The sequence below is a fragment of the Ochotona curzoniae genome, unplaced genomic scaffold, assembly GCF_017591425.1.
Source record: "Ochotona curzoniae isolate NIBS_2020 unplaced genomic scaffold, NIBS_Ocur_1.0 contig_883, whole genome shotgun sequence".
Classification (NCBI taxonomy): domain Eukaryota; kingdom Metazoa; phylum Chordata; class Mammalia; order Lagomorpha; family Ochotonidae; genus Ochotona; species Ochotona curzoniae.
In genome coordinates, this window is record NW_024466599.1 from 55,431,580 (window position 1) to 55,458,657 (window position 27,078).

The following is a 27,078-nucleotide window of genomic DNA, read 5'->3' on the forward strand; positions in this document are numbered from 1 at the left end:
CTTTCTGTAAATGATAAATTTAAATAGGTAAGTTAGATGGCTATATTTATCTATAGGGAGTTACCAGGATGGTGAGGTTCTAAGTGCATTTAGTACAAAGATGAGTTTGTTCCATTTATAGATCTGGCATTGATTGAGAACCTACTATGTCCTTATCTTTGTGCAGGAAGTTGGAGACTGAGGGTGAAAACCAGTATGGCCTTTGCCTGTTGGAATACTTTACATAAACAGGAGACTACCTGGTTAAACAAGGTGGCTGTCTGTTCACGTTGCTGGTTGGTTAGATAGAAGATTTATTCTAGGCCAATCGAAAGGGCAAAACTGTGCTCAAGTATAGATATTTTTTGGGGGATGAGTTTAAGTTAATCAGAATGAAAACTTTGGTATTAGAATTATCCTGAAATGAGGAGGGCAGTTTTGTGAACTAGCTAGCTTCCCATGACTGGAAGCATTTGAGTGGTCAGAGGGGATTTCAAATTGAATACCTAGTAGTTTTCTGATTCCAACTACCACCAAAATGAATGTAACTAAAGTCAAAGTTTTTCTACAAAGCATGAGACAGTAAATATTTTAGACTTAATAGGTTATACTACATTCTGCTGTTGGGATGTAAAAGCAACAAATGCATTGTACACAAATGAATAAGCATGACTGTGCAGACTTGGTTTACAAAAATAAGTCATCTCAACATTTTCTCAGATGTAAAACTCATATAATACATGCAACTGAAGTAGAAAACCATAAATACTTTATAATCTGCGAGCATGGTCCAAAGTGACATACTTACCTTAATGAAATCTCCAAATATTATGGGTTTGTTTAAGAAATACTCCAGGCCAATTGCAATTCCAAAATATTTGTCTGTCAAGAATCAAAACCAAGCTTTAATGGAATGTTAAGTTTGAATTCTGTATTTTAACAATGTATGCAAAATAATTTCGACTTACTTTATTTAGAAGTCAAACTAATTGGAAAGTAAGATGGCCATGTTAACTCTATGTAACTTTAATTTTGTTAATTATCCACCAATATTTAAGGTGAAAATATTTTAAAATTTTGCTAATAAATGTCATTTATATAATGAAGTACATTAATTTTACCAAACAAATGCTGTTTCTCCTATTTCCTCTTTTCCACTTAAGATTCTATATTAAGTTAAAGTTATCAACACTTTCTAAATAAAATTATTTTCATAATATTTCAATTTTTAATATATTTGTGCTATAAAAATAACTTATCCATGGATTATTAAAGCTTATTATCTTATGTAAATACATTTAATTTTTTCCTTTATAAGAAATGAACTTGGTTTTCTGTGAAAAAAAAAAGATTTATACTTACTAGCCATTTCTGTCAAAATAACATGAAAATAGTGTTTATCTTCATTATTAATCAAACGATCATGGAAAACTCTTTGACATTCATGGCAAAATAGTCTAAATATCTGAAGTTCTTCTCTTATTGTTCCTGGATCACACTGGAGGATACCTGTTTAAGAAAGGAGAATTCAGTTTGTGGAATTTCCAGCAATAGTTTAATTAAGTAGTTAATCCTGACATTTAACTTTGCCTAGAACCAAGTCTTACCCAGTGGATAGGCACATACAATGATGATTCCCTTTTTGAAAGCAAACTGAGAATACATCTGGCGAAACCTGCCTCCCATTTTATGATTCTTTAGCTCAAAGTGTGAAGGTGATGAACCTTCACAGAATACATAACATTTCAAGGCACATAGCCATGAAATGAGGGTTAAGTAAAAATTATTTTTTTAAAAAATGCTACACAATGTACTTGAAATGTTTACATAAACTAGAAAAGTAAACTAGAAAAGTAAACTCATCTTGGTGCAAAACATTTTTGAAGTCATATATAGTTTTTTCACAATGCAATTTTATTCATTTATTTAAGAAGCAGATACACATGTAGAGAGAAAGGCAGATTTAAAAAAAAAAAAAAAAGAGTGAACTCCTGTCTGTTAGGTTGCTGCCTCAAATGCCCACAGTGGCAAGGGCTAGGGAACCAAAAATGCAAACCAGGCCTTCCACGTGAGCATCAGAAGCCTAATCACCTGAGCCATCACTACTGCCTTCTTAGGTCCACATTAGTAGGAATCAGGAGTACAGCCTGTCATTGAACTAAGGGCTCTGTTAGGGAATGGGATGGACATCCCAACTGCTTGGCTAAATTTCCCCATGCACTCTTTTTTAGTTCATTTTTAATCAAATTCCTAAAGTATAACTGTATGCTTATCTCCTTTTCCCCCTGATGTTTACACTGTTTCAAAACACTCTTACTTTTCTCTAATGCCTCACTCTTCTCTTTGGCCTTTTTTGTTTCTACTCCAACGATTTATTTTAAAATGTATTTGAAAGACAGAGACAGAGAGAGAGACAGAGAGAGAGACAGAGAGAGAGACAAAGAGGGAAGGGAAGGGAAGGGAAGGGAAGGGAAGGGAAGGGAAGGGAAGGGAAGGGAAGGGAAGGGAAGGGAAGGGAAGGGAAGGGAAGGGAAGGGAAGGGAAGGGAAGGGAAGGGAAGGGAAGGGAAGGGAAGGGAAGGGAAGGGAAGGGAAGGGAAGGGAAGGGAAGGGAAGGGAAGGGAAGGGAAGGGAAGGGAAGGGAAGGGAAGGGAAGGGAAGGGAAGGGAAGGGAAGGGAAGGGAAGGGAAGGGAAGGGAAGGGAAGGGAAGGGAAGGGAAGGGAAGGGAAGGGAAGGGAAGGGAAGGGAAGGGAAGGGAAGGGAAGGGAAGGGAAGGGAAGGGAAGGGAAGGGAAGGGAAGGGAAGGGAAGGGAAGGGAAGGGAAGGGAAGGGAAGGGAAGGGAAGGGAAGGGAAGGGAAGGGAAGGGAAGGGAAGGGAAGGGAAGGGAAGGGAAGGGAAGGGAAGGGAAGGGAAGGGAAGGGAAGGGAAGGGAAGGGAAGGGAAGGGAAGGGAAGGGAAGGGAAGGGAAGGGAAGGGAAGGGAAGGGAAGGGAAGGTCTTTCTTCCCCCACCTCACATCTTTTATGTTTCTTTTATGTTTCTTTTCACTCTCCAAATGGCCACAATGGCCAGGCCTGGGCCAAGCTGAAGGCAGGTGCTAGAAATCCATCCTGGTCTCTTACATGGGTGGCAGGGGTCCAACCATGGGGCACATTTTCTGATGCTTTCTCACACACATCATCAGGAAGCAGGAATGGAAGTAGAACAGCCAGAACTTCAACTGACACCTACTTGAGATGCTGGCATTATAGGCAGCAGCTTAATCCTTGTGCCATAATGCCAGCCCTGTTTCAATTATTTTGAGTATTTTTACTAATACATTATTGTAAGCACAGTTCTAATTATTGCAATGACAATGAAAGCAATGTTGGATAGCAGTGTTTGGAAATGTTTCTTCTCTACAGCACTGCTCATGTGGGAATTGCTACATTGTGCAAATGAGGCAGAGAGAGTCCTGTGCACACGGGTACACACAGCAGTATTGAAGGCACTATCCAAACTTTGGGATTCTAGGAAATTTCTACAGACAATGCTGCAGCTTTCTTTTTCACATTTGTGTGTGCAGAGAAACACACCTAGGATATGAATTCTACTGTGTTTTACGAAGGGACACAGAGAGGGAAAGCTTTGCTAAGAAGGTGAAGTTTGGGTAGAGAAAGTGAACCACATGAATGACAACGCTCCAAGAGCAGTACAGGAGTACTACTCCCTTCCAGGAGAAAGAGGAGATGGGAGAATGAAGAGGATATGGGGATGTGAAGAGGAGGTGAAGGCATGATAAAAGGATAGGGTTGGCAATGATGGGGGAGGTCTGGGTCCTGATCTTGCAGACTCAATGCGGGGGAAGCAGCCTCTGGAGGCTCCAGGTAAGGTGAAAGGACAGACTAGAAAGAATAGAGAAGAGGCTTTTCCCATTAGAAATCTGGGTGAGAGGGGATGGAAGTGGGACCAGAATGGTAGTAGAAGGAGACATGGAAGTCATTAGACTTGCAGTATATTCGAAGGTAAATTCAGGTCAGGATTGTTCACGGATTGGATGGGAGTTGTTAACCTTGTGGCCAGAAGAACTAACATCAGCCCCCTTTGGGAGAAGAGTACATGTAGATTGGAGGGATAAAAATAGAATTTTGTCTAGACACAGCAGGTGTACAAGGTACAACTGGATATTTGACTAAGGTCATTGAGAAGGAAAGTAGGTGTGCAAATCACACCCTTAGCAGAGTGGTCAGGACCAAAAGTAGGCACTGGGAGTGCCAACTCTATTAGCACCATAGAGTTGACAGTTTACTTAAGTGTATGTATAGGTTAAAAAGATGATTGAAGGCAGAGGCCTGGGCCACAACATTTTTAGATACAGAGGAGCAGCAGCCATGAAATAATACTGATCAGCAGCAGCCAATGAGAGAGAAGGCATGCCCCAGGCCCTGGGCTACTAGGAAGGACCAGAGGGAGACATGTGCCAGGTGGTGCTGAGAGGTGAAGGTTCAGACTGGGAAATGACCAGTGGGTTGAAAACAGTGGAGAGGGGAACTTGGGAAGAGCAGTTCAGTGCAGTGCCCGTCAGAGAACAATTACTGGAATATATTAAAAGTAGCTCTTGGGGGAGTAGGTGGGAAAGTGAGGAGACCATTGTTTAAGGGATATTTCTAGGAAGGGCAGAGAAATAAAGGTGTCATGAAGCCTAAGGACTGTTCTTTTTTAAATGGAAGCTTTATAATGGTTAGGAAGGTGCAGGAGAGAAGTGGGAATGGTGAGAGTAGGATCACTGAGTGGATGCAACGGACTGCTCTTCAGGGGCAGAGGCAGTGTCTGCCCAGGACAGGTGCACTTCAGAGCAGCAAGGTACATAGGCTGAGTGGGGATTTAGACGAGACAGCAGCTCTGCCTTATTGCCCTTCCCTCCCTTTGTCCCTCTCTTCCTTCCTCCACATTATCAATAGGAGTGAAAATCGCTAAGTATTGTTGGCAGTTTGACAAAGCTGTGAAGTGGTCAGCATGGAGTAGGGGTGGAGGGTGAGTTGAACAGGTAAGCTGCAATGGAATTTTGCAGTGTGTCACAGAGAGCTGGATACAATGTGATTCCACTGAGAGGTTTGGGGGCCAATGGACACGAAGGGGAACTGCAGTTCAGAGAATGGGGGTAGGATACACTACCTTGCACACATTTTGATAAATCCCTTAGGTTAAAGACATAATGGGACTTGGCTGGTGTTGGCAGGAGATCAACGCTCATTCTATTATAAATCTCCACCGCAGCTTCTACAATGTTGGATGCAGTTTGTTTCACAGGTGGTAGAAAGTCATTCAGGAAGCCATTTAGAATGGCCTGCAACCATAAACAGAAAATGAGAGGGGTTAGATACAAAACTCTCAAATACTCCAGATCTGACACTTCCTTCCTTCAACCAATGAACAGAAAACCCAAATGGTCTATAAGGACATGTGGTTGTTGTTACCCCAGAGAGCCCTGGGGCAGGCAGAAAGTCCTTAGGTTGCTCCCAAAGTTCTGGCTGAGATTAGCCGCCCCAGACTCATTTAAATGAAGCCGACCAATCAGAAGACAATACATACCTTTACCTCAAGCCCTGTCATCACCACTACTTAAGGAATACACGGCTCAGTCCAGGCACAGCTTCAGCGGCCCACTACCTTGCAGAACAGTGAACCCTGCCCAGGAGCAGACCCCAGATAAAAGCCTGGTTTTGTCATCATTCTGGTCTCAGTAGCCCTGCTGTTTTGGTGTGGTTTTTATCTAACAGATGTTAGAGTTCTTCCACTTATTTCTGTGTTCAAGAATGGGCTTACTACTTTCTGCTGATTGGAGATACCTGAGTGGTGTTCATGTTTGACTCAGTGAATTTACCACAAACCTCCCCTGCTTGCTCTGGGCACACAGCATCTTCTTGGTGGACACAAATTCCTCTGGAAAGGAATGGAAAGCTTCCCTTTCATTGTTATACCTGGATGAACAATAATTCCAAAGACTTTCATCTTCATGCACATTGAAAGCTCAACTATTTTGTAAGCTATGAATGGATCTTGCTTCAGAAGTGTGTCGTTAGAAACCCTGCTCTTGTCAGCTCAGATCAGGAGCTTCTAGGTCCTCTCAAAAGTGTCAAAACACTTTCTTTTCTGTGCCTCCCATAACCACATCCCGAATACATTTCTTCAATCTGTCTGCTTTCCTCTATTTCCCAAGGCATCACCCCCTCCTGGTCTTTCCTCTCTCTCCTCCTCCTTCACTCAGTGTCCTCTCCATTTCTACTCCGATTTCCCTTCTTGTGAATCCTTTAAATCATGACAATCAGGTCACAGCTCCCCTGGAGCTTCAGGCCTCCCCAGCCTCATCCTTTTCTCTCTGATTCTTACTGTGTCCCAGCTTCATTAGCATCCCATGCTCCTCCTGCCCTCAGATCTGCATAAGTTTGGGTCCCTCCATGCACATTCTCTGGGTCCAGAACAAGCATAGCACCTTCCAAAATTTTCCAAAATGTGGCACTTTTTATATACCACTTTCATTTTTTCTCCTACACAGCTTATTGAAATGAATCCAAATATATTGCAAGGAGTTTCCTATGGATATAAGTTTAGTTGGTTTGAACAAAAACCTTTTTTGCACATCCCAAGGCTGTGTATGTGTTGTCTGTCTCTTCTCATCTGATACAGCTGGACTTGGAAGCCCACTTAATCTCCCCATCACTGTGTGGTTAGTGACAAAGTCAGTTTCTCCAGATGGGTCATCCAAGTTATCTCATTCTACCTGCTCCATTAACCATTTTCCATGAGATCACATTTACACAAGTACTTTCTGTTCCTGGGACTCTTCTCTCTCCAATCATCACTGAGAGCAAAAATATAGGGGCAAGGTGCCAATGCCTACCACCACTCTCTGGGTGCCCACACTTACCTGTGTTATACTCAGGGAGGAACAAATGATCTCTGTGGCAATACTTGAGTTGTGGGAACTTTGGAACAACTATGTGTTCTCCACCTTTCTGGCTCCCACCCCACTTCCCAATTCAGGCCCATCCTCACCTGGAAAATCTGTTTCAGACTGTGCTCCGAGGGCATTGGAAGGCATAGCATGCTGAAGTGCCGGATGAAGCGGGGGGTCACAGGGTTGCGTCCACCACCTGGGGGAGCACATGCTGATGCGATGGTTACATCCTGTGTGGGAAGAAACTCACTCAAGTCACCTAGCTGAGAGAGAGAGATGTGATCGACCCATCCCAATAGCAGGACTCACAACCCACATTCTCGAGCACCTGCCATATGCCAACATTGCCAGTTTCCTGCATATTTAATGACTTAGTCCTCACAACATTGCAGGAAAACAGCATTACCTCCATTTCACAGATGAAACAAACAAATCAGTTAGGTCCTGGATGGTTAAATAAGTGCTCAGGGTCACTCAGTTGATTCACCTACCTGTGTAAATATCTTTACGTAAATATCTCAACTTTTCTATTATTAGCTCATCCATAAGTCTAGATGATGTCATCCATTTCAAGAAGTTGCAATGAGTAATATTTCAAAAGATTTAAATTACTGTAATTTTTAGTTTTTAAAATTAAAAATATATTTTTAGTTCTTAAATTTTAGTTTTTAAAATAAAAAAAATAAGCTGGACAAAATTTCACTTATATTGCAATGTAAGATTATGGAGCTTACTGATACTTCCTTCCCTACCCCACTGCTGCCCACATTCCCCTCCCTCCCTCTTCTTTTGTTTTCTTGTTTTTATGATAGCATTCTTCTACATTTTGCAACCACAGAAAACCTTGAACACTTTGTCACTAGAATTAAAATGTATCAGTTATTTCAATATTGAGTGTAGTTCTCATCTGTGGTAGTCACATTCTATAAAGTTAGTGGGAACATCAACTGTATAAAATCAGAACTTATTTTCCCATGGAAATTTAAATTCCATTGAACCTCTGGTCACATTTTTATTCAAACGATCAACACATAGCCTTGTTTCTGAGTGTTTCTATTTAAAGGTGCCTTATTTACTGTCTGTGTTAATTAATCCACATTGAACCTATGCCTAACTGAAACTTCCAAATCTTATGCCTTTTTTTTCCCTTAAGATACACTCCAGCCCTTTTGCATTTAGCAACATGAGAGGTTTGGTAATCATGGTATCACACACACACACACACACACACACACACACACACACACACACACACACACACACAGGAAGGATTAAGAAGGTGGCACTGAGACAATAAGGCAGAATACTGTCTTATCTTAGCTGTGTGCTGTTCGTTAGGTGGCTAGAATTTTTTGCAAGTCTGCAAATGACCAAGAAAGGGCTTTAGTTGGTGTTCTATAATTACAAGTCAACTTTGTGAGTGGGTGAAGTAACTAACACAGAAAGCACAAATAACAAGAACCTACTCCCACAGCAGAGGCAGAGTTAGGGAAGCAGAGCCATGCCAGGCAGGGGATAAACAGTGAGTGCAAATTCCTCTGGCAGGAGGAAGAATTTTAAGACCAGGAGGAAAGTATTGATGGCTCTTACGTAATGGGTTGGCAGCATCAGAACTGCATTCGAAAGGGTCACTGGGCTTCAAGACAATAGGTGTTGGGTAGTTTAATCCTCCCCATAGTCATATATCATGGCTAGTGTTAGTCATGGTATTTCAGGAGAGAGAGAAAGAGGGCTTAGTCAAGGTATTGGCCATTGAAATGATAGGAATGGGGTGTTTAGGAAAATATTTGTAGCCATCAGCTTATAGGTTAACAGGAAATTCTGGAATTTGGGCCATGTTTCCTATTCTCTTGGACTAGCCATATGATTCCTGTTACAGAGATGCTGGGAGGGCTAAACAAGCAACTCTGTCAAGCAGGAAGCACTCAGGACAGCTGCTGTCCCAATTATTTTTCATGCAAGCAAAACTAAGCTCATCCCAAATATATTCTGCTTCCTACCTAGAATGGTGGTTTCCGTTTTCCAAAAATAGAAACCAGGCCATCAACCCAAGTTCTACATTTTCTTTCCAAGTCCACACCCCACAAATCTGCTTATCTGCCTTCTAACCCCTGCTGGTACCTCACATCACCACACTGAGGCCCCAACCCCAGCTCCTCTCCTTTTGGCGACTGCGATTCTTCTATCCCATCTCCATAACCCATCCATTTGTTGCACTTAGCACAGTATCTCACATCCCAGTGCTGTCCTTTCCTGCCTCTAACTTCATAATCTGGCCTTGAGAGCACTAGGAGGTTCTTCTCATTTCCAACCCTATGGCCCTCTTGTGTGTCTCCCGCCCCATGGATCATTCTGCATCGTAACTATCTGTTGGCCCTCTGAGGAGGAGCTCTGCAGGAGCCAGGGACTGTTTCACTAGTCCATGGGCCTCCTGAGTCAAGCATGACAAGAAGGTAAGAATTCAATATGGACCAAAGGAACTGGATTATCTGTAAGAAACATGGAGGCCATACGATGACCCAAATAGCATCCCCCATTCCCAAATCATATATTCAAGTCCTAATCTCCAGTATATCTCAGAATGTGACAGTGTCTATACATAGGGTGTATAAAGAGGTAATTAAGCCAAATGTGACCAGACATTAGTGCCCTTATGAGAGCTGAGGCCAGATGGACAAGAAGGAAGCCCACATAAAGACAAGGAAGAGGATGGCCACCAACAAGCCAGAAAGGACTCAGAAGGCACCAAACATGCAGACATATTGATCTTGAACTTAGTTTCTATTGCTTCAGCCACCAAATCTGTGAGAGTTGGCTATAGTAATCCCAGAATTTTTATATATCATATTTTCTTGTGATCAATTTAAAGACAACAAATATTTTAGAGTGCAAAGTTACCTGTATGTCTTTCCAAAAGAGTTTGTTTCGGTCATAAAATCCGCCAAAGTCTTGATACTGCCGGAGCAGTTCAATAGGAGGCTGTGAGCCGTAGTGATCTAGCCTTGGCATGTTTAAGTCATCAACAAAAATCACAACACGTTTATTCCCGGGTGCTCCTGGGGAAACAGGATGAGCTTCATTTCAGAATCATTTTCTCTTAGAAAAGGCAAGGCAAGGCTTAGGGATGACTTTTGACCCAATGGCACACTTGGTAAGTCAGAATGAGCTTGGGTCTCCTGTGATTGAGGAGGTCCCAGTGGGATCCTGCTTTGAAGAGTCTAGACCTCCTACTGGCCTCATCCAGGCTCCTGGAGGCAGATGTGGGCTTGGCCAGGATGTTCATGTTGTCAGGAGAGATGGCATGTGACAGTGGCAGTTTCCAGGGAGATCTGGACTCTTCTCCAGACCTGGGTGAGGAAGGTTCTTTTCTTTCCATGATAGGAAGTAGATACAATGGCAAAGATGACCTTTCAGAAATGCTCTCTTGCCATCTTTATGGGGGAAAAAAGAGCTAGGTATCCAAAAGCATTCTTATCATATCCTTTGGGAAATCTAGGATGGTGGAGCCATTTATGCTGTATGTAATGCTAAGATCAAGTGTAGTAACACAATGAAAATCAATGTACCCAATCATCCCTGAAAGAACAAACTATAGCTGAAAAAAAGTAGTCAGGGAGAGTAGAGGAGGCAATTCCCCTGACTGTAGTATCCAGGACTAGACAAGTGCTGGGAATACACACATCCCTGTGGCTGAGGTTGAATTATGGGAAGTGGGCTGTCACCCAGGGCTCAGTGGGCTGGGCTAAAGGACTCCAGCATTAAGAGGCTGCAGGATAGGACTGAGTAGAGGCTGAGACCCCCATTTTCAAACTCAGGGAACATTCCTATGGGGAGGCCAATGCTCTGCTTGCAAATAGTTGTGTTACCAGTCCCTCAAAAGTATGTTCCTGAGAGTACTGGAACCATCACAGAGAGAAGACACCTGTCCTTTCCTTCCCCTCTAATCCCAACTGATCATTTCCCTGACAAGGAGAGTGGAGAGCAGGAAGAAGTGCCCCAAACTTCTCTCCAACACCAGCACCCCACAATCCTGGCTAACAGAGAAGAGAAGCAGCTTGGAATTGGGTTTGAGATCGAAACTTTATACTGGCCAACACACAAAATATTTGAGGATGGTCAGAATAGTACATTATTTATGTAGGAAGTTACTTAAGGAGGATGGAGGGGAATTCCACACAACTGGGTTCAAAGTTCAGAATAAAGGAAAAATGAAAACAATTTCATGTTGATTCCCCATGGAATTCAGAGAATTTGATGCACCAGATAAAAAGAGATTGGCTTGTTTTAAACAAAGGGAAATCAGTGCAAGTTTTAAGACCCTGGCTAGAGACGCAGAAGTAGACATTAAAGATGTTTTGAGTTAAAGATGAGGGAAATGAGAACAAATGCATAAATATTTAGCAAAGAATCACTTTTACAAATTAAGAAAATACCCACCTGTCATTTCATCATGTGCACTAATTATACAATCCACTAGCTTTACTGAATAATTGGTATGGGACAAATCAAAATGCTAATTCTTACCAAGGACATTTTTTCTTTTTCTTTCCAGTTTCGACTCAATGATCTCTTGTGTCCTTGCAGATGATGTTTGAGCAGAAAAGTTGAGATAGACAGGGACATAACCAGCTGATTCTTGAATTCTATTTAGCAATCCTTTTGCAATAACAGACTAAATTGAAAAAGAAAGGTTAATTGATTTCACGCTCAACATATTATTTGGTTGGTGATATCAGTTTTGAGTACAATAAGAGACAGGACACACAAGAGAAGTTAGAGTCCGACAGAAATACCTACTTCTCTCTTACTGGATATTCTATTTAATTACATTTATCAGGACAAAAAAATGTTCTAATTAGCTCTATCTCAGCAAAAGGTTTTATTTTAGTTATTTCCCCAGCCCTCCCCTGATACCCAAAGCCATCTTGGTTACTATCCAAGCCAATTTAAAAAGCAGGACTCTCAAAAGATCTATACACCTTGTAGAAATAATTTTACAGGAGCAGTGAATCCTGTTTAACTGGACTTTCCCCAAGCCAAGAAGCCCAAACAATCCTTCAATCTATTTCCCTTCACCCCTGAAAAAGACCATTATGATGACATCATTACTGTATCAGGCACAGGGGATACAATGACCCTTTATCAATGATTTTTTTTAGGGTTACAAACTGCTCTGGCCAATTCCCACCCACCCATCCACCCAGTGAAGTGGCAGTATCAGAAAAACCGAGGAGGTGCAACACAAAAGCCCCTATATGCAAACTGTGGTATGCAGGGGTTTTCTGATTTATAGGACAACCCAAGGATTTATCCAGAAACTGGCAAGCTCTGGAGTAATTTGCAGGCTTGATAGAGAGTCCATAGTTAAGATTTTCCCCAAGACAACCATAAAAATTCCCTTCAAGAAATACTGTTATTACTGATGCCATCTACCATGCCCTCAGTTTTAGGTAGCACTTCTTGTGTGATACAAGTTTCCCACCTTGCCAACTCCCGTTAAGCCAGTAAACAGCACCGAGTGTTTCACAGCCAGCAGTTTTTCCATCAGATAGCCATAGCGCACTGTGTCTGTGGTGGGGACAAGCATCTCAAAAAATGGGACATCACGGCTGTATTTGAAGGTGGGTATGATTCGTTCCCAGGGATCTAGTCGTTTGGTGTCGAAGTCCATGTGGATGCTCCACAGATCGCCAGAACTGGGAAGCTACAGCATAGGGTAGAGAGGGACTCTGAATGGCCAGTAGACTGTGTTGAAACATGGCAGTACACGTTATTACAGAAACACGGGCATTCACAGATAGAAGAATGTGGATTTCTTTTTTGTTTGCAGAAACCATCCATTTAAACATGCAATACAGGGGATGAAAACATCTGATATATATTTTATATGAACATCTTTTGGTGGAATTGTAAAGCATTTTCTATTTGCTTCCACATCCAGGGGTTTACTCCCTGCCATGCCCTGAACTCGGTCATGGGGACGAAAGTTCAAGGAGGCCAATCTCTGCCTTCCATGACCTGATATTCCACACAGGAACACAAGCACTTCAAATAATACCCATGAAGAAAGAAGGGTCCCAAGTGCACTACAGTCAGAAAGGAGAAAACAGTTTTCCTTATTTTCGTTTTAAAATTTACTTGAGGGAATTGGGTAGGAAGAAATAACAAGAACGAGAACAAGAGAGAATCTATCTGGTATGTTTGTATTTCATATGACTGCAATGGCTGGGGTCAGGGACAAATGACAGGTGCTGAGTGGCAGGGACCCATCACCTGAGCCATCATCAATGGCTGCCTCCCAGGGTCTGCATTTTTAAGAAGTTGGAGTCAGGAGCCTGAGCTGGGGATTGACCCCAGACATTCTGCTGTGAGATGCAGTCATCTTAACATTAGGTTAAAAACTCATTCCTATCTGCTTAGAAACACACACACACACACACACACACACACACACACGCGCGCGCGCGCGCAAAGCCCATGCCTGAACTCTTGTGGTCTAGTGCTAACATCTCTGTCAGATTTTGAGAGCCCTACCCTGCTGCCCTCTGAGGAGTCCAGAATACCTTCCTGGAGCTGGTGAGTGTGTCTGTCCTAACTGCCCAGTTGAACTAGGCTGGTTCTAACTTATAAATGTTTTGAGGATCCAGTAGAATGTTCAGTAAGTGAGGAACCCTAATTCATAATTCTCAGATTTCTAGAGAATCATTTTTTTCCTCCTTGATAGTTTAATATCACTCTAATTTTAAAAATTAAAAAAATTAAAGAATATTACAAAGAACTCTTCAGGTGTCCTTTATCTGGATTCTGCAGTTGATTCTACAAAATATTCATCAATTTGGGTTTTCCAGATGCTTTCTCATAATATTCAGGGTATGCATTTTTGAAATTATATTACAAAAGCAAGATTGTAGCTTTTCTGTGCCCCAGTTCAGGAGTTAGTTTTGACATTAATGAGGTTAAGGTACTATCTGCAAAGTTTCTCTATTAAAGATATTATTCTTGTCTTTTAAAGCTCTCATAATTTGTGGAAGTACTTTGAAACTATGTAAATGCTATTTCTCATCAAAAGTTTATCTACTGGTTTTAGTACCCATTGATGAGTCCTGGCTAAATAAACATTACAGTAATGGTGCAATGTAAGGACTTCCTATTCTATCCATGATTCTTGCTACACTGATTAGCTGGGATTAGTTGTAACAAAAAGCCTTTCCTTCTTTTCTACATGTTTACTGGTAATACGGTTTTTAGTGTGCACTGACAGACTTCTGTTTTGAGGTAAAATTCTATCGCATCATTTATTTTGATGCTCAGATCTACCCAGTTTTGACTAGTAGGAGTCCCTTCAAATTGGCTCCTGGGTTCCTCTGACATGTTCTTATTTGGCATTAGAAGATCCAGGTTCATTTTATACTAATGGGATTCCTACTAGTGGAGAAAAGTATTGAGAAATTTGAGTGCTAGTTAAGTCTCTTGTGCTACTGAGGTGTCATTATGTCTAAATTGATCTTAGCACAGAGTATTAAGGATTTGTATATATATGAATATGCACAAACATACTTAGATGTTCCTTGACTAATGATGGGGTTATAGCACAATAAATCATCTTAAATTGAAGATACTGTATTTAAAATGCATAATACATTTTCATATGCTCATGTGTTAGTATTTTGAAAATTTAGAAGTACTGATACCTCAAAGTCCAACCCAGCAATACAGAGTACATTCTTTTTTTTCTAAAGATTTTTTTAAAGATTTATTTTTATTGGAAAGATAGGTTTACAGGGAGAAAAAGAGAGAGAATGATCTTCTATGTGCTGTTCACTACTTAAATGGCTGTAACGGCCAGAGCTGAGCCGAACCAAAGCCAGGAGCTTCTTCTGGGTCCCCGCATGGGTGCAGGGTCTCAAGGCTTTGGGCCATCCTGTACTGCTTCGCCAAGCCACAAGCAGGGAGCTGGGTGGGAAGCCCAGCAGCTAGGACATGAACCAGCACCCATTTGGAATCACAGCACTTACAGGTGAAATACTAGCCAGTTGAGCTATTACACTGGCTCCATATAGGGTACATTCTAAACTTTCTCCTCCCATATTCATAAACTTTTTCTCTAGCAGTGAGAAACATGCTTGCCATTATTCTCTATATTTTTATGCATTTACTCATTTAAAGAAATCACAGAAAACTGTTTCAAAACTGTAAGCTGTGGCTGGTGGGCCCTTGCCTTGCTTAATAGGCTAAGCTTCCACCTATGGCTCCGGTCTCTCTTATGGACATTGGCTTGAGTCCTACTGTTTCACTTATGGACTGGAAGGCAGCCAAAGATGGCTGAATCCATGTGGGAGACCCGTAAGAAGCTTCTGGCTTTAGATGAACTCAGCCCCAACTGTTGTGGCCACTGGGGAGTAAACCAGCAAATGGATCTCTCTCTTTCTCTGTGTCCCCCTCTTCTCTCCATAAATCTGCTTTTTAAGTAAAAATCAATTCTTTAAAAAAAACCAATAACATGGTAAAAAAAATAAATTAAAAAAACAAATTAATATTCACATATTAGAGTTTTCACATAATAACCTTTTTTATATGGCTGGGAGAGACCTAAATATTTTTAATGCATTAAATGATATCTATAGGTAAAAAGGTGACTAGCTTAAAATTCTTAGTGTGTAATTTGTATTCATAATAGAAATGAAACTCTGAGTTTTAATTTTTAATTTTAGTGATTCAAAATTACTAAATTTTAAATTTAGTTTGTTCTTACCCTGGCATCAGGATTATCATCAAATTGTGTTCTAATAAATGTATCAAAAGAATCCCAATAGTTTTCAGTTAAGTTTCCACCCAAAGACCATAAATAACAGAATATAAAAGTCTGACACAGCACAGTGTTCAGTTTTGTCTGCTCCTGAAAAAGAGAAACAGTTTTAATGTTTTATGTGTAAATATAAGAATCCTAAGTTGTAAAGTTTAAATACTCTTTTGTTGAGATTCATGCATTTTAGAATAGTTGCTTTCATAACTCAGTCGTTGGTTCAGAGTGATATTTTCTTATAGGTACATATAACAGAACATTGAAGAAAAAAATGAGTGGCAAAGCACATTAACAAAAGAAGATCCAAACTGGTTTTTTGATATTAAAAATTTTCTTGTGCCAATCTAAGCAAATTGTATAAACAGACTGGGAATAAGTGGCCTTGGAAAGATACTGTAGATAATAAGGAAATAAATTTAGTAGAGGAATAAACTAGAGGCTCTCTAAAATCCCTAAGATTCTGAATTTAATCATAGTTAATTGTCCCCTAAAATATTAACCTGAAAATCAAATATTTCAGAAAATTGAGTTTTTCACTTATAAAGGATTTGTACAATTTTCTTTAAAATAATGTTACTTTCATAGAAGAAGAAAACTATTGATACCATTGCCAAGTTAGCTCCATCTTTCCCAAGTATCAGAGACTCCAATAAGCAACACAGCGTGGTAACTTTGCTGATGTCTACTTGTGGTATTGCTTGGATGCACTTCTTATTGATAAAGTTTAAACCGTCATCAACATAACGTTGAAAAAGATTCAACAGATATTCTTGAGTTTCCTCAGTCAGCTGAAAATGAAACAAAGAACATTTTAGCAAGACAAGATGAAATATCATTAGATGCAAAGATGTTAAAATTTGTGTATTTTAATGTAGTCACTGACCTTTATATTAAAGGATATAGCATTTAAAATATTTCCAGGCATGAAAGTCCATCCTATAGTCCCAGCTATTGGGGAAGCTAAAGCAAGAGGATTGCTTGAACCTAACAGTTCGGGGCGGTAGTGTGTTGTGTTGACTGCATGTTTATACTAAGTTTAGCATCAGTATGTTCACCTCCAGCAAGTGGGGAGACCAACACCACCACCGAGCTACCTAAGCAGGAGTGAACTGGCCCAGATCTGAAACAGAGTAGGTCAAATCTCCCGTGGTAGGGGCTGGCATAGTAGCTTAATAAGCTAATCCTCCAACTGCAGTGTCAGCATTCCATATGGATGCCAGCTTGAGTCCTGGCTCCTCCACTTTCAATCCAGCTCCATGCCTATGGCCTGGGAAAGTAGTGCAGCGTGGCTCAGATTTTTGGTCCTCTGCACCCATGTGGTGTAGATGTAGAAGAAGCTTCTGGTTACTGGCTTCAGAACTGACTCAACTCTGGCTGTTACGGCCATTTGGGGAATGAACCAGTGGATGGAAGATCTCTTTCCTCTCTCTCTGTAAAATCTGCATCTCAAATAAAAATGAATATCTTTCAAGTTATCTGGTTTAATCTTGTCCTACTTACTTTAGTTCTAGTTAAAACAACAACAAAAAACTCCCATGCTGATCAGCATTAAATCTTTGCACACGATATAGGCGATAGGGGGCTAATTTCCAGGATATACAAAGAACTGCAAAACAACCAAAAAACCAAAACAAACAAGCCACTCAAGAAATGGGCACGGGAAATGGGCAAACATTTCACAAAGGAACAAGTCCAAACGGCAAACAAACATATGAAAAAATGTTCCAGCTCCCTAGCAATAAGGGAAATCCAAATTAAAACATCGATGAGGTACCACCTAACACCAGTAAGATTGGCCCACATAAACAAGAACACCAACGACGCTTGCTGGCGAGGATGCGGGGAAAAGGGAACCCTACTCCACTGCTGGTGGAGCTGCAAATTGGTACAGCCTTTATGGAAATCAGTCTGGAGAACACTCAAACAACTCAAAATCTGCATACCATATGACCCAGCAATAGCACTCCTAGGAATATATCCAAAACACCTGTTTTACGACAAACCAACATGCATCCCTATGTTCATTGTAGCACAATCAGTAATTGCAAAAACATGGAAGCAACTGAAATGCCCATCAGCAGAAGATTGGATAAGAAAGCTTTGGTTCATCTACTCCATGGAATACTACTCAGCTATTAAAAAAAACAAAATGCAGTTCTTTGTGGCTAAATGGGCACAACTGGAAACTATAATGCTAAGGGAAATGAGCGAATCCCAAAAGATTAGATACCACATGTTTGCCTTGATTTAACCTGTAATTTTTTGTTTGGTTGTTTGTTATTTTTTGAACCTGTCATTGATACTGTCTCAACCCAGATGTTTCGAAGAAGGGAACTTGCATTATTTTTAACATATTGTTTACCCAATACTATGTCAATTAATTCCATAATGTTGTATATTGATACTGAGGCCTTGTTGGGGCTTTTAACTGACCGGATCTTTACTCTGTTAGACCTATCTTCAGACCATAGAAGGTCTCCCCAAGAGGCCACTGAACTTATCTGGACAATAAGACGCTGAACTTTATGCTAGGCATGTGTTTGCAAGCAATGAATCTCAACTGAACTTGAACTATGGTTATGCAACAAGGTGGAGGAATCCACCATGGGGGGAGGGGTATGGGAGGGGTGGGGGGGATCCCCAGCGCCTATAAAACTGTACTACATAATACAATGTAAGCAACAATAAAAAAAAAAAGAGCCTAAACAAAATATAAGGCAACTTTTTCAACACCCAGAAAAGAATTTTGGTAGTTGATAATGTTTGAATTCTTGTGTGGTAATGAGTACAGAAATGTTAATTTCTTTTTTTTTTTAAGATTGATTTTTATTATTTTTTTATTGGAAAGGTGGATATACAGAGAGGAGAGACAGAGAGGTAGATCTTCCATCCGATGATTCACTCCCCAAGTGAGCGCAACGGTCGATGCTATGCCGATCCAAAGCCAGGAGCCTCTTCCGGGTCTCCCACACGGGTGCAGGGTCCCAAAGCTTTGGGCCGTCCTCTGCTGCTTTCCCGGGCCACAGGCAGGGAGCTGGAAGGGAAGCGGGGCTGCCGGGATTAGAACCGGCACCCATATGGGATCCCAGGCATGCAAGGCGAGGATCTTAACCACTTGCGCCACCGCGCCGGGCCCGAAATGTTAATTTCATTATTAATTTTTAAACTGTCAACATATTTCATGTACTGTCCTTATTGATAATATTGTACAATAATAAAAAATGCAGAATTTACACTTTATTATCCATTAAAGGTAGAAGATTACTTCTTTAAAAATTCAAACAATGGACTCAATACCTCTCTCCATGTTTTAAGATTTTACTTGAAAGTCAGTATTGCAGAGAGAGATCTTCCATCCACTAGTTCACTGCCTGATTGCCCTCAAAGGCCAGAGCTTGATCATCCCTGCAGTAGGAATTTTTGTCTGGTCTCCCTTGTGGGCACAGGGATCCAAGGACTTGGGTAATTCTCTGTTGTTTTCCCAGGCCATTGGCAGGGAGCTGGATTAGAAGCAAAGCAGCCAGGACTCGAACTGGTCCCTACATGGGATTCTGATCACACAGGCACAGGATTAGCTTGCTAAACCACTGTACTATCCCCTTCCCCTGCCCCCCACTTCTATACAGAGCTGCAGAAGTTCTAGATTAAGCAATAGGACAACAAAAGGTATACAGATTGGAAAGGAAGAAATAAAAAATTTCACAAATGAAAAAACTGTCCATGCAAAAGTCCTCTCCCCACCAAATTGATAAAACAGGGACTAATTAAAGCAAGGCTGAAGGATATGAAGTTACATCCATGAGAAAAACTAATATGCAGATGAAACAAGCCAAAGGACATCTAAACAAATGGAGAGAAATGAACTTTTAAGAGGTCAGTGCTTCCCAATATCATCTATAAATTCAATACAATCTGAATTCTTGACAGTAAGTTACTCTGAAGGTATTAACAAATCAAACCTCAAGTTCATATAGAAAGGCAAAATACCTGGAATAATTAACAGAATATTGAAGACAAGAATTAGGACTGACAAAATCAAATCCCAAGATTTATTATAAATCTGTAGTAATCAAGACACTGCAGAATAGACAAAAGAACAGAAAAACAGGAGTCTGCCACTGTAGCCTAGCAGTTAAAGGCTAAAGTCCTAGTCTTGCAACAATGATCCCATATGGGCACCAGTTCTAATCCTAGCAGCTCCACTTCCCATCCAGCTCCCTGCTTGTGGCCTGGGAAAGCAGTCAAGGACAGCCCAAAGCATTGGGACCCTGCACTCAAGTGGGAAACCCGAAAGAGGCTCCGGGCTCCTGACTTCAGATCAGTGCAGTACCGGCTGTTGTGGCCTCTTGGGAAGTAAATCAGATGGAAGATCTTCCACTCTTCCTCTCCTCCTGTGTATCTGACTTCCCAATAAAAATAAATCTTTAAAAAGTAAAAAAAAAAAAAAAAAAAAAAAAGAAAAAAGAAAAATAGGTTGATAGAACTGACAGCTCAGAAACACTCAAATATAGTCAAGTGCGATCCAATGGAGAAAGAAGAGTCTTTTCAACAAATGGTGCTGAAACAACTGAATATCCCTAAGAATTACTTTAGATACTGATAAGCTTGCACAAAAAATAATTCAAAATAGATCACATAAATGTGTAATGCGAAATATAAAACTCCTAGAACGTAAGAAATTTAGCTGACTTTGGTTTTTAAAAAAGGTTTTTAGTCAATACTGAAAGCATATTTGAAAGAAAAAAATGGATTGTTGAATGTTATTAAAATAAAGACCTGCTCTGTGCAAGGCACTGTTCAGAGAACAAAAGGCAAAAAAGTATTTGAAGAAAAATTAGAATATTGCTAAAAGAGTAAAAATACAAAATAATGACTAACAGAGAATGCAAAGTCTGATAGCAGACTTATATCCAAAATATACAAAGACCTCTCAAAACACCGCACTCAAAAATTGGGGAAAAGTGTTTTAACAGAGACACTACCAAAGAAGATACACAGCAGACTGGCTCGTGAAATGATTCTCAAGGTACATGTAATTACACAACTGCAAAGTAAAGCTGCAAGTTATTATTATTCAATACCTATTAGAGTGGATAACACCCCAAACACTGACAATGCTTAGAGCTGGCTAGGGTGTGGGCAACAGGATTTCTCCACTGTGTGTGGAATAAAAAGATAATGTAGCCACTTTGGAAGACAATCTGACAACTTCTTACAAAACTGATTACGTGGACCTGGTGCTATAGCCTAGTGGCTATATCCTTGCCTTGTATCCACTGGGATCCTTCATGGGTGCTGGTTTGTGTCCCAGCTGCTCCACTTCCCACCTAGCTCCATGCTTGTGGCTTGGGAAAGCAGTACAGGATGGCTCAAAGAAAGCATTGGGACTCTGTGCCTGCACTGGAAACCTGGAAGAAGCTCTTGGCTTTGGATTAGCTCAGCTCCAGCCACTGGGGCCACCTGGGGAACCAGTGGATGGAATATCTTTCTCTATGACTCCCTTTCTCTCTGTATATCTCCTTTCCAATATAAAAAGTTAAATCTTAACATCAAAGCAAAAACTGACCACCTCCCATAGGATACACATACCGTACAACTACATTCCTGGGTAGTTTCCAAACTACATTCACACAGAAACATGTATTCCAGTGCTTAAAGCATTTCCATTCATAATTGCTCAAACTTGGAAGGGACCAGGATCTGTTCTTGAAAGTGAATAGATAATGAACTGGAGTTCATCTGTATGAATTAGTATTACTCAGTGCTAAAAAGAAATAAGCTAGTGCTGCACAGAAAGTCATGGATGCATCGGAAATGTGTATTGCTATGTGAAAAGAATGTGTGTTGCTAAGTCTTTAAAGGCTATATTCTATATAACTTCAACTGTATCTTATCCTGGAAAAGACAGTAAAATGATCGATAGTTTCTAGAGGGTTATGAATAAGAAGGAATCTAGCTGGAACATAGATTTTTTTAGAGCAGTGAAACTATTCTGTATGATACTATAATGCTGGGATCATAATATTTCCCTAAACACATGTATCTTACAATACAATGAATGACTCTGAAATGTGAACTATCGACATTGGTTAGCAGCAACGTGTCAACATTGGTTCAACAATTGTAATGTGACAAGCGGCCATGCAATACAAAGAGGAAACTGTGTTTGGAGCAGGGGATTACATGGCAATTCTACACTTTCCATTCAATTTTTTTGTTTTTGGTAAACCTATAAAATTGCTCAAGCACAGTCAAATCTACTAATACATTGCTTCAGGAAGGTTTACAATCCTTGGGTGGACCGTGATACATTCTCATTTCTGGGAGTAACTTCCTTTACAATTATTTATTTGAAAGGCAGAGAGAGATAGAGAATTATTCACTGGTTCACTTCCCAGATGCCTGCAATAGTCAGGTAGGGCCACGTCAAAGCCAGGAGCTTCTTGATCTCCTCCTGCACCCCCCCCCCCCCCTTGCTCTTTCCCAGGGTGTGCGATGGCAAAAAGCTGGACTGGAAAGAAGAGCTGAGACTTGACTCCAGGTACTTATAAGGGTCATGGCATCCCAAGGAGTGGTTTAACCACTGTTTCTGGGAAGTGTTTACAGGCCCTGCAAACAATGAAACATTCAGATATACATATCCTTTTTCTCCTTTGAGATTTGCTCTCAGTAACTCCAGCCCTTCTGCAAAAGTTTTTTTTTTTTTTCCTTCAATTCTTCAGCCTGTTGGAAGTGTTCTGTTTGAGTGGCTTGTGTTTATATTTGAAAGGCACCAGTTTAGTGAATGGTGGTATAGGGGAGAGGGTAGGCAGGAAGTAAAATGATGGGGCAGGCTGGCAGGTTGAAGTAACACTGAAAGCACACACAGGCAGCTTATACTCATTCATTCCTGAGGGAACCACAGGAATTGTAACGATGAGGGACTAGATAAAATGATTTTGTTCTATCAGTAAATCACAATGAATCCTTAACCTTTTGTGCATTGTTGGGCAGTGCTAGCCCTGACAGATGCAATATCTGGTTGTACTTACTTTTTTAGAAACACCCTTCATCCAAGTTTTAACATAAGGCATCCATTTCAGTTCCCCAGGATCCACAAATACCATACCACATCGACTTACTGTTGCAGGGGAGGCAACCCTTAGATCTTGCACCTGAAGTTGAAGAAAGTTCAATAGCAAACAGTTAATGGAATATTTCCTTATTCCTCCAACTTCAATGTTAGTATTCATACTTTGAGTCTCTGAGTTCTACTTTACGTTGAAAAAAACGTGGGAGAGCAATACATAATTATAAAGACAGAAGTAAAGTTAAGTGGAGTAAGGTGGAAAAAGAAAACTCTTGAGCATCTGAAGAAATCTGAGGATATATTTTGTTTTCTTCTCTTGCATTTTGTTTCCTTTCTATTACTGCATCTGAACACCTTGCCTAATGCCTAGTACAAAGTAGGCATCCGATCAGTATGTGATGGATAAATAGAAGGGGTGGTACCCTCTCTAACATTTGTACTTGGTCCACATCTATATATTACTCCCTCAGGATTGGCAATGTAGTACAAAAGACAAACTCAGAAGTGTTTATTAAGTAAGCAAAACACAATTGATAGTGAAGGATATATCAAGGTGAGAATTTAATATCGCAATAGATTGTATATGATTTGAATGCATCCCCCTAGATATTCATGTGCTAGAACAGTGGGTACAGTGTAGCAATGTTAAGAGGTGGTGGGACCTTTATGGAGTGGGATCTATTGAGAGGTAATTAGGTTACTGTGTTCCGGTGGGGAGGTGCTATGTTCTTGTGGGACTCCACTTAATTCTCAAGTGATGATTTCTTCAACACAGCAAGACTGACCCACTCTGCTGTCAGTGGCCTACTGTCTCACCATACAATCTCTCCCACTCATTCTCAACAGTGGCATCTGGTATTACACCCTCACCACAGGCCCAGCTTAGGGGGTTGCTCAACTTGAACTTCCAGTCTCCAAAACTATGTTTTGTTATAGTAATGGAAAGCGATGTAATACGATGGACTGTTGGTTTCAACACATATTTACCTCGAAGAGCATATGGATTTGAGGTGTGAGTTTAATCCTCTCACTGTTAGCCAGGCAAAGCATCTTGTTGTCATCCAGCACTGTATTCATATTTTCAATCCAAAGCGCATCCACTGGCCCATCACTGATGATCCACTTATGGTCCTCTGAAGTGTCATTTGCAGCTGCTCGGACACTGAGAGCCATCAAACCGTCTTTCCATTCCAAGGTTATATTGTTAACTTCACCATATAATTCACCCATTGTAATGGATTTTGGATTAAGAACGTAAGTTTTAACTGCTTGGAAAAAGGGGTTGCCTGTTCCAAGTTTTTGCAGATTCCCTAAAGTTTCTGCTAGTATTCGATAAACTGTGGTCTTTCCACCCCCTGTTGGTCCAACTAGCATAACACCATGCCTAACTAGCATTGTTTCATAGAATTGTATCACTTTTTTAACCATACACAACTCAGGCTGAAGGTTTTGTCCATTCATGACATCCACAATCGTTGACTGCAAAATGCCATAATCATGCTCTGGAATGTGGACTCCAGGAAACAGGTCAGATATGATACCACTGGAAAAACAAAAGTTAAATCAATTAAGGCCACACTCATTGCTACTTTCCCATGTTACAATAACTTATTAAATAACACAAGCCTTATTTTCCTCCCTTTTCTCCTTTCCTTTTGTACATGTTTGTCCTACATACTATCATTTGTCTAATATCTTACATGACTTTGCTTGTTTCCTGTGCAGTTGACAAGTGTTCCTAAGTATCTTAGAAGCTTTCTGTGAGTAAGCAACCTCTTAGGTTTCTATAGTGTTCACAGTGTGTAGCACAGTGATGAGCCTCTAGGAAGTAAATTTACTGGCTTGTTTTAGTAGTTATATTTATATCTCAAGTTGGCTCCAAGTCTTCATACAAATGAGGGGTCTTCAAAACAATCCCTGAAAGATGTACATTATTGTAAAATCTATGCACGAGAACTGGTGCAGCAGTGCAGTGAGTTAAGCCACCAGCTATAGTGCCAGCATTCCATTAAGATGGCTGATTCAATCTTGGCTGGTCTATTTTTGATCCAGCTTCCTGCTAATATGTGAATGTGCCTGGAAAGTGTTTGAGCTCCTGAATCCACATGAGACACATAAATGAAGATCTTGGATCCTGGTTTCAGCTTAGTTCAGCCATGTCACAGCTACTTGGGGAATGAATTAGCAAGTAGAAGGTCTTTCTCTTCTCTCTCTCAAACTCTACCTTTCAAATACATATTTTCTAAAAACTATGCATGCAGATAGAAAATTCTGCATCAGAATAAACTTACCTTTTAATTTTCTTCCTACTTTTTCTAAATTAATAAGTTTACAAAACAAAAATATGGGGAGATCTAACATGGCTGAGTAGGTTATAGCTACACTAACATTAAGTTGCTGTGGGATAAAAAGAAGCCCTGTTTCCAGACGTCTGACAGAAATTTTCAGCAAAGAAAAAAAAAAAAAGATGACTCCATAGGACAAAGAGCAGACAGACATAGGACTCAGCTATACAGCACAGCCAGGTGCCAACTGTGAGAGGTCTTAACTCGCCAAAGTAAGAAGTTGTTGCAGCATGTCTCACGGCTTACAGTTTTAGCAGAGAGGAAATTTCACTGACTTTATTTCAGCTGGAAAGTGTATTCAGGTCTGAGGAAATACCAGGCTTGCAGCAGGCAAGCTGGCTTGCTTCCACTTCCCACTGTCACTCTTACAGAAAGCCAAGTAGTATGCCTGTCTTCTCAGGATTGTGGGAGTCAAGGCAACACATTGGGCGAAAGACAGGTCTGATGCATCCTACAACTGTGGGAGGTTGGTGGCATTAGACCCAAAGCTATGTTCACATGTTCCATGGTACAAGGGGGATTTGCCTTAGCTTCAGGGCTGACACTAGATGCAGCCCATAAAGTTTTGCTGTCAATGAGAGGTGTGAGTAATGACTCTTCTGTACACTGACAACCAGAATTGTAAGACCTCATCCTAAATGTCTTGGGGCCGCTGGATTTCAGCCAGTGGTCCAGTTCACATCCCCTAGTGCAAGGGCAAGGACTGTTAGAAGCCACAACACTAGGTAGATGCTCTTAGCAGGACTTGAGGAAGGGTCCATCATGTCACACAGTCCTAGAGCCATAGCAATTGGTGCCACAACTCCAGCATCACTCAGGCTTGCCAGAAGGACAAGGCAGGGAACAACACTGGCTATCACATATTATCAAGGAGACCGCACTGAACCTTCTGTGGGCTCAACAAAAAACAAAAAAACCCTAGGATTTTTTTTTCATCTGAAAGCCACACTTCTACTACTAACTGCAGACTAGTTCACTGTGTCACAGAAAAGCTGACACTGATGAAGACAAAAGAAATCACTCAGACTACACTCCTGGACTCACATGGATCCAAAGCCAAAGCAACAAGCCAAATGCACATCAGCAAAGGTATAGACTCTTAACACCTTCTCCGTGAAGAAGGGATGGAGACCAGATGGATAGACACCAAGATACCAACACAGAGACACAGGAAAATATGAAGAAGGAAGGTAGTACGATGCCTCCAAAGGCACATAGTACTGCTTTGGAATTAGATACCAAATTGAAGGACATCTATGAAATGAATAAAAAGTGTGACACAAGAGAAAACAGACCAAAGAAATGAGGAAATCAGTCAGTAACATGAATGAAAATATTACTAATGAGACAAAATCATTAAGAACCAAATAGAAATTTGTGAGATAAAATCTTTAATCATGAAACATACATACAATTGAGAGCTTTAATAGCAAAATTGGCCAAGTGAAGAAAAGAATGACCTCAAGGACAAGCTTTTAAGCAATACTCAGACAAAAATTAAGGGAAAAACAGTCTACACAAAATATGACATATAAATAACTAAATATTCACATTATAGGTATTCCTGAAGGAGAAGAAAAGGAATAATGGTATTGAGAACCTGCTAAATAAAATGATACTTGAAAATTCCCCAGGATTTAGAAGAGACATGGACATCCAGAAGTAAGAATCACAAAGAACCTTAAGGAGACTTAACCAAAAAGATCTTTAGGCCTGGCGACGTGGCCTAGCAGCTAAAGTCCTCGCCTGGAATGCACCAGGATCCCATATGGGCGCCGGTTCTAATCCCGGCAGCTCCACTTTCCATCCAGCTTCCTGCTTATGGCCTGGGAAAACAGTCGAGGACGGCCCAGAGCCTTGGGACCCTGCACCCATGTGGGATACCTGGAAGAAGTTCCTGGCTCCTGGCTTAGGATCGGCATAACATTGGCCATTGTGCTCACGG

At 40.7% G+C, this 27,078-nt stretch overlaps 1 protein-coding gene across 1 annotated transcript in view; it reads right to left on the reverse strand.

Moving 5' to 3' along the window:
• Positions 1–27,078, reverse strand: part of DNAH6 (dynein axonemal heavy chain 6) — a 232,916-nt gene that overhangs the window by 90,858 nt on the left and 114,980 nt on the right. Inside the window, exons 33-43 of the mRNA XM_040993368.1 lie at positions 23,776–24,331; positions 22,751–22,873; positions 16,325–16,507; positions 15,669–15,812; positions 12,399–12,620; positions 11,441–11,588; positions 9,815–9,972; positions 7,015–7,146; positions 5,134–5,305; positions 1,342–1,488; positions 788–861 (exon numbers count right to left, since the gene is read on the reverse strand). Of these exons, the coding sequence (XP_040849302.1) occupies positions 788–861; positions 1,342–1,488; positions 5,134–5,305; positions 7,015–7,146; positions 9,815–9,972; positions 11,441–11,588; positions 12,399–12,620; positions 15,669–15,812; positions 16,325–16,507; positions 22,751–22,873; positions 23,776–24,331 (2,059 nt within the window). The remainder of the gene's footprint in view (positions 1–787; positions 862–1,341; positions 1,489–5,133; positions 5,306–7,014; positions 7,147–9,814; positions 9,973–11,440; positions 11,589–12,398; positions 12,621–15,668; positions 15,813–16,324; positions 16,508–22,750; positions 22,874–23,775; positions 24,332–27,078) is intronic.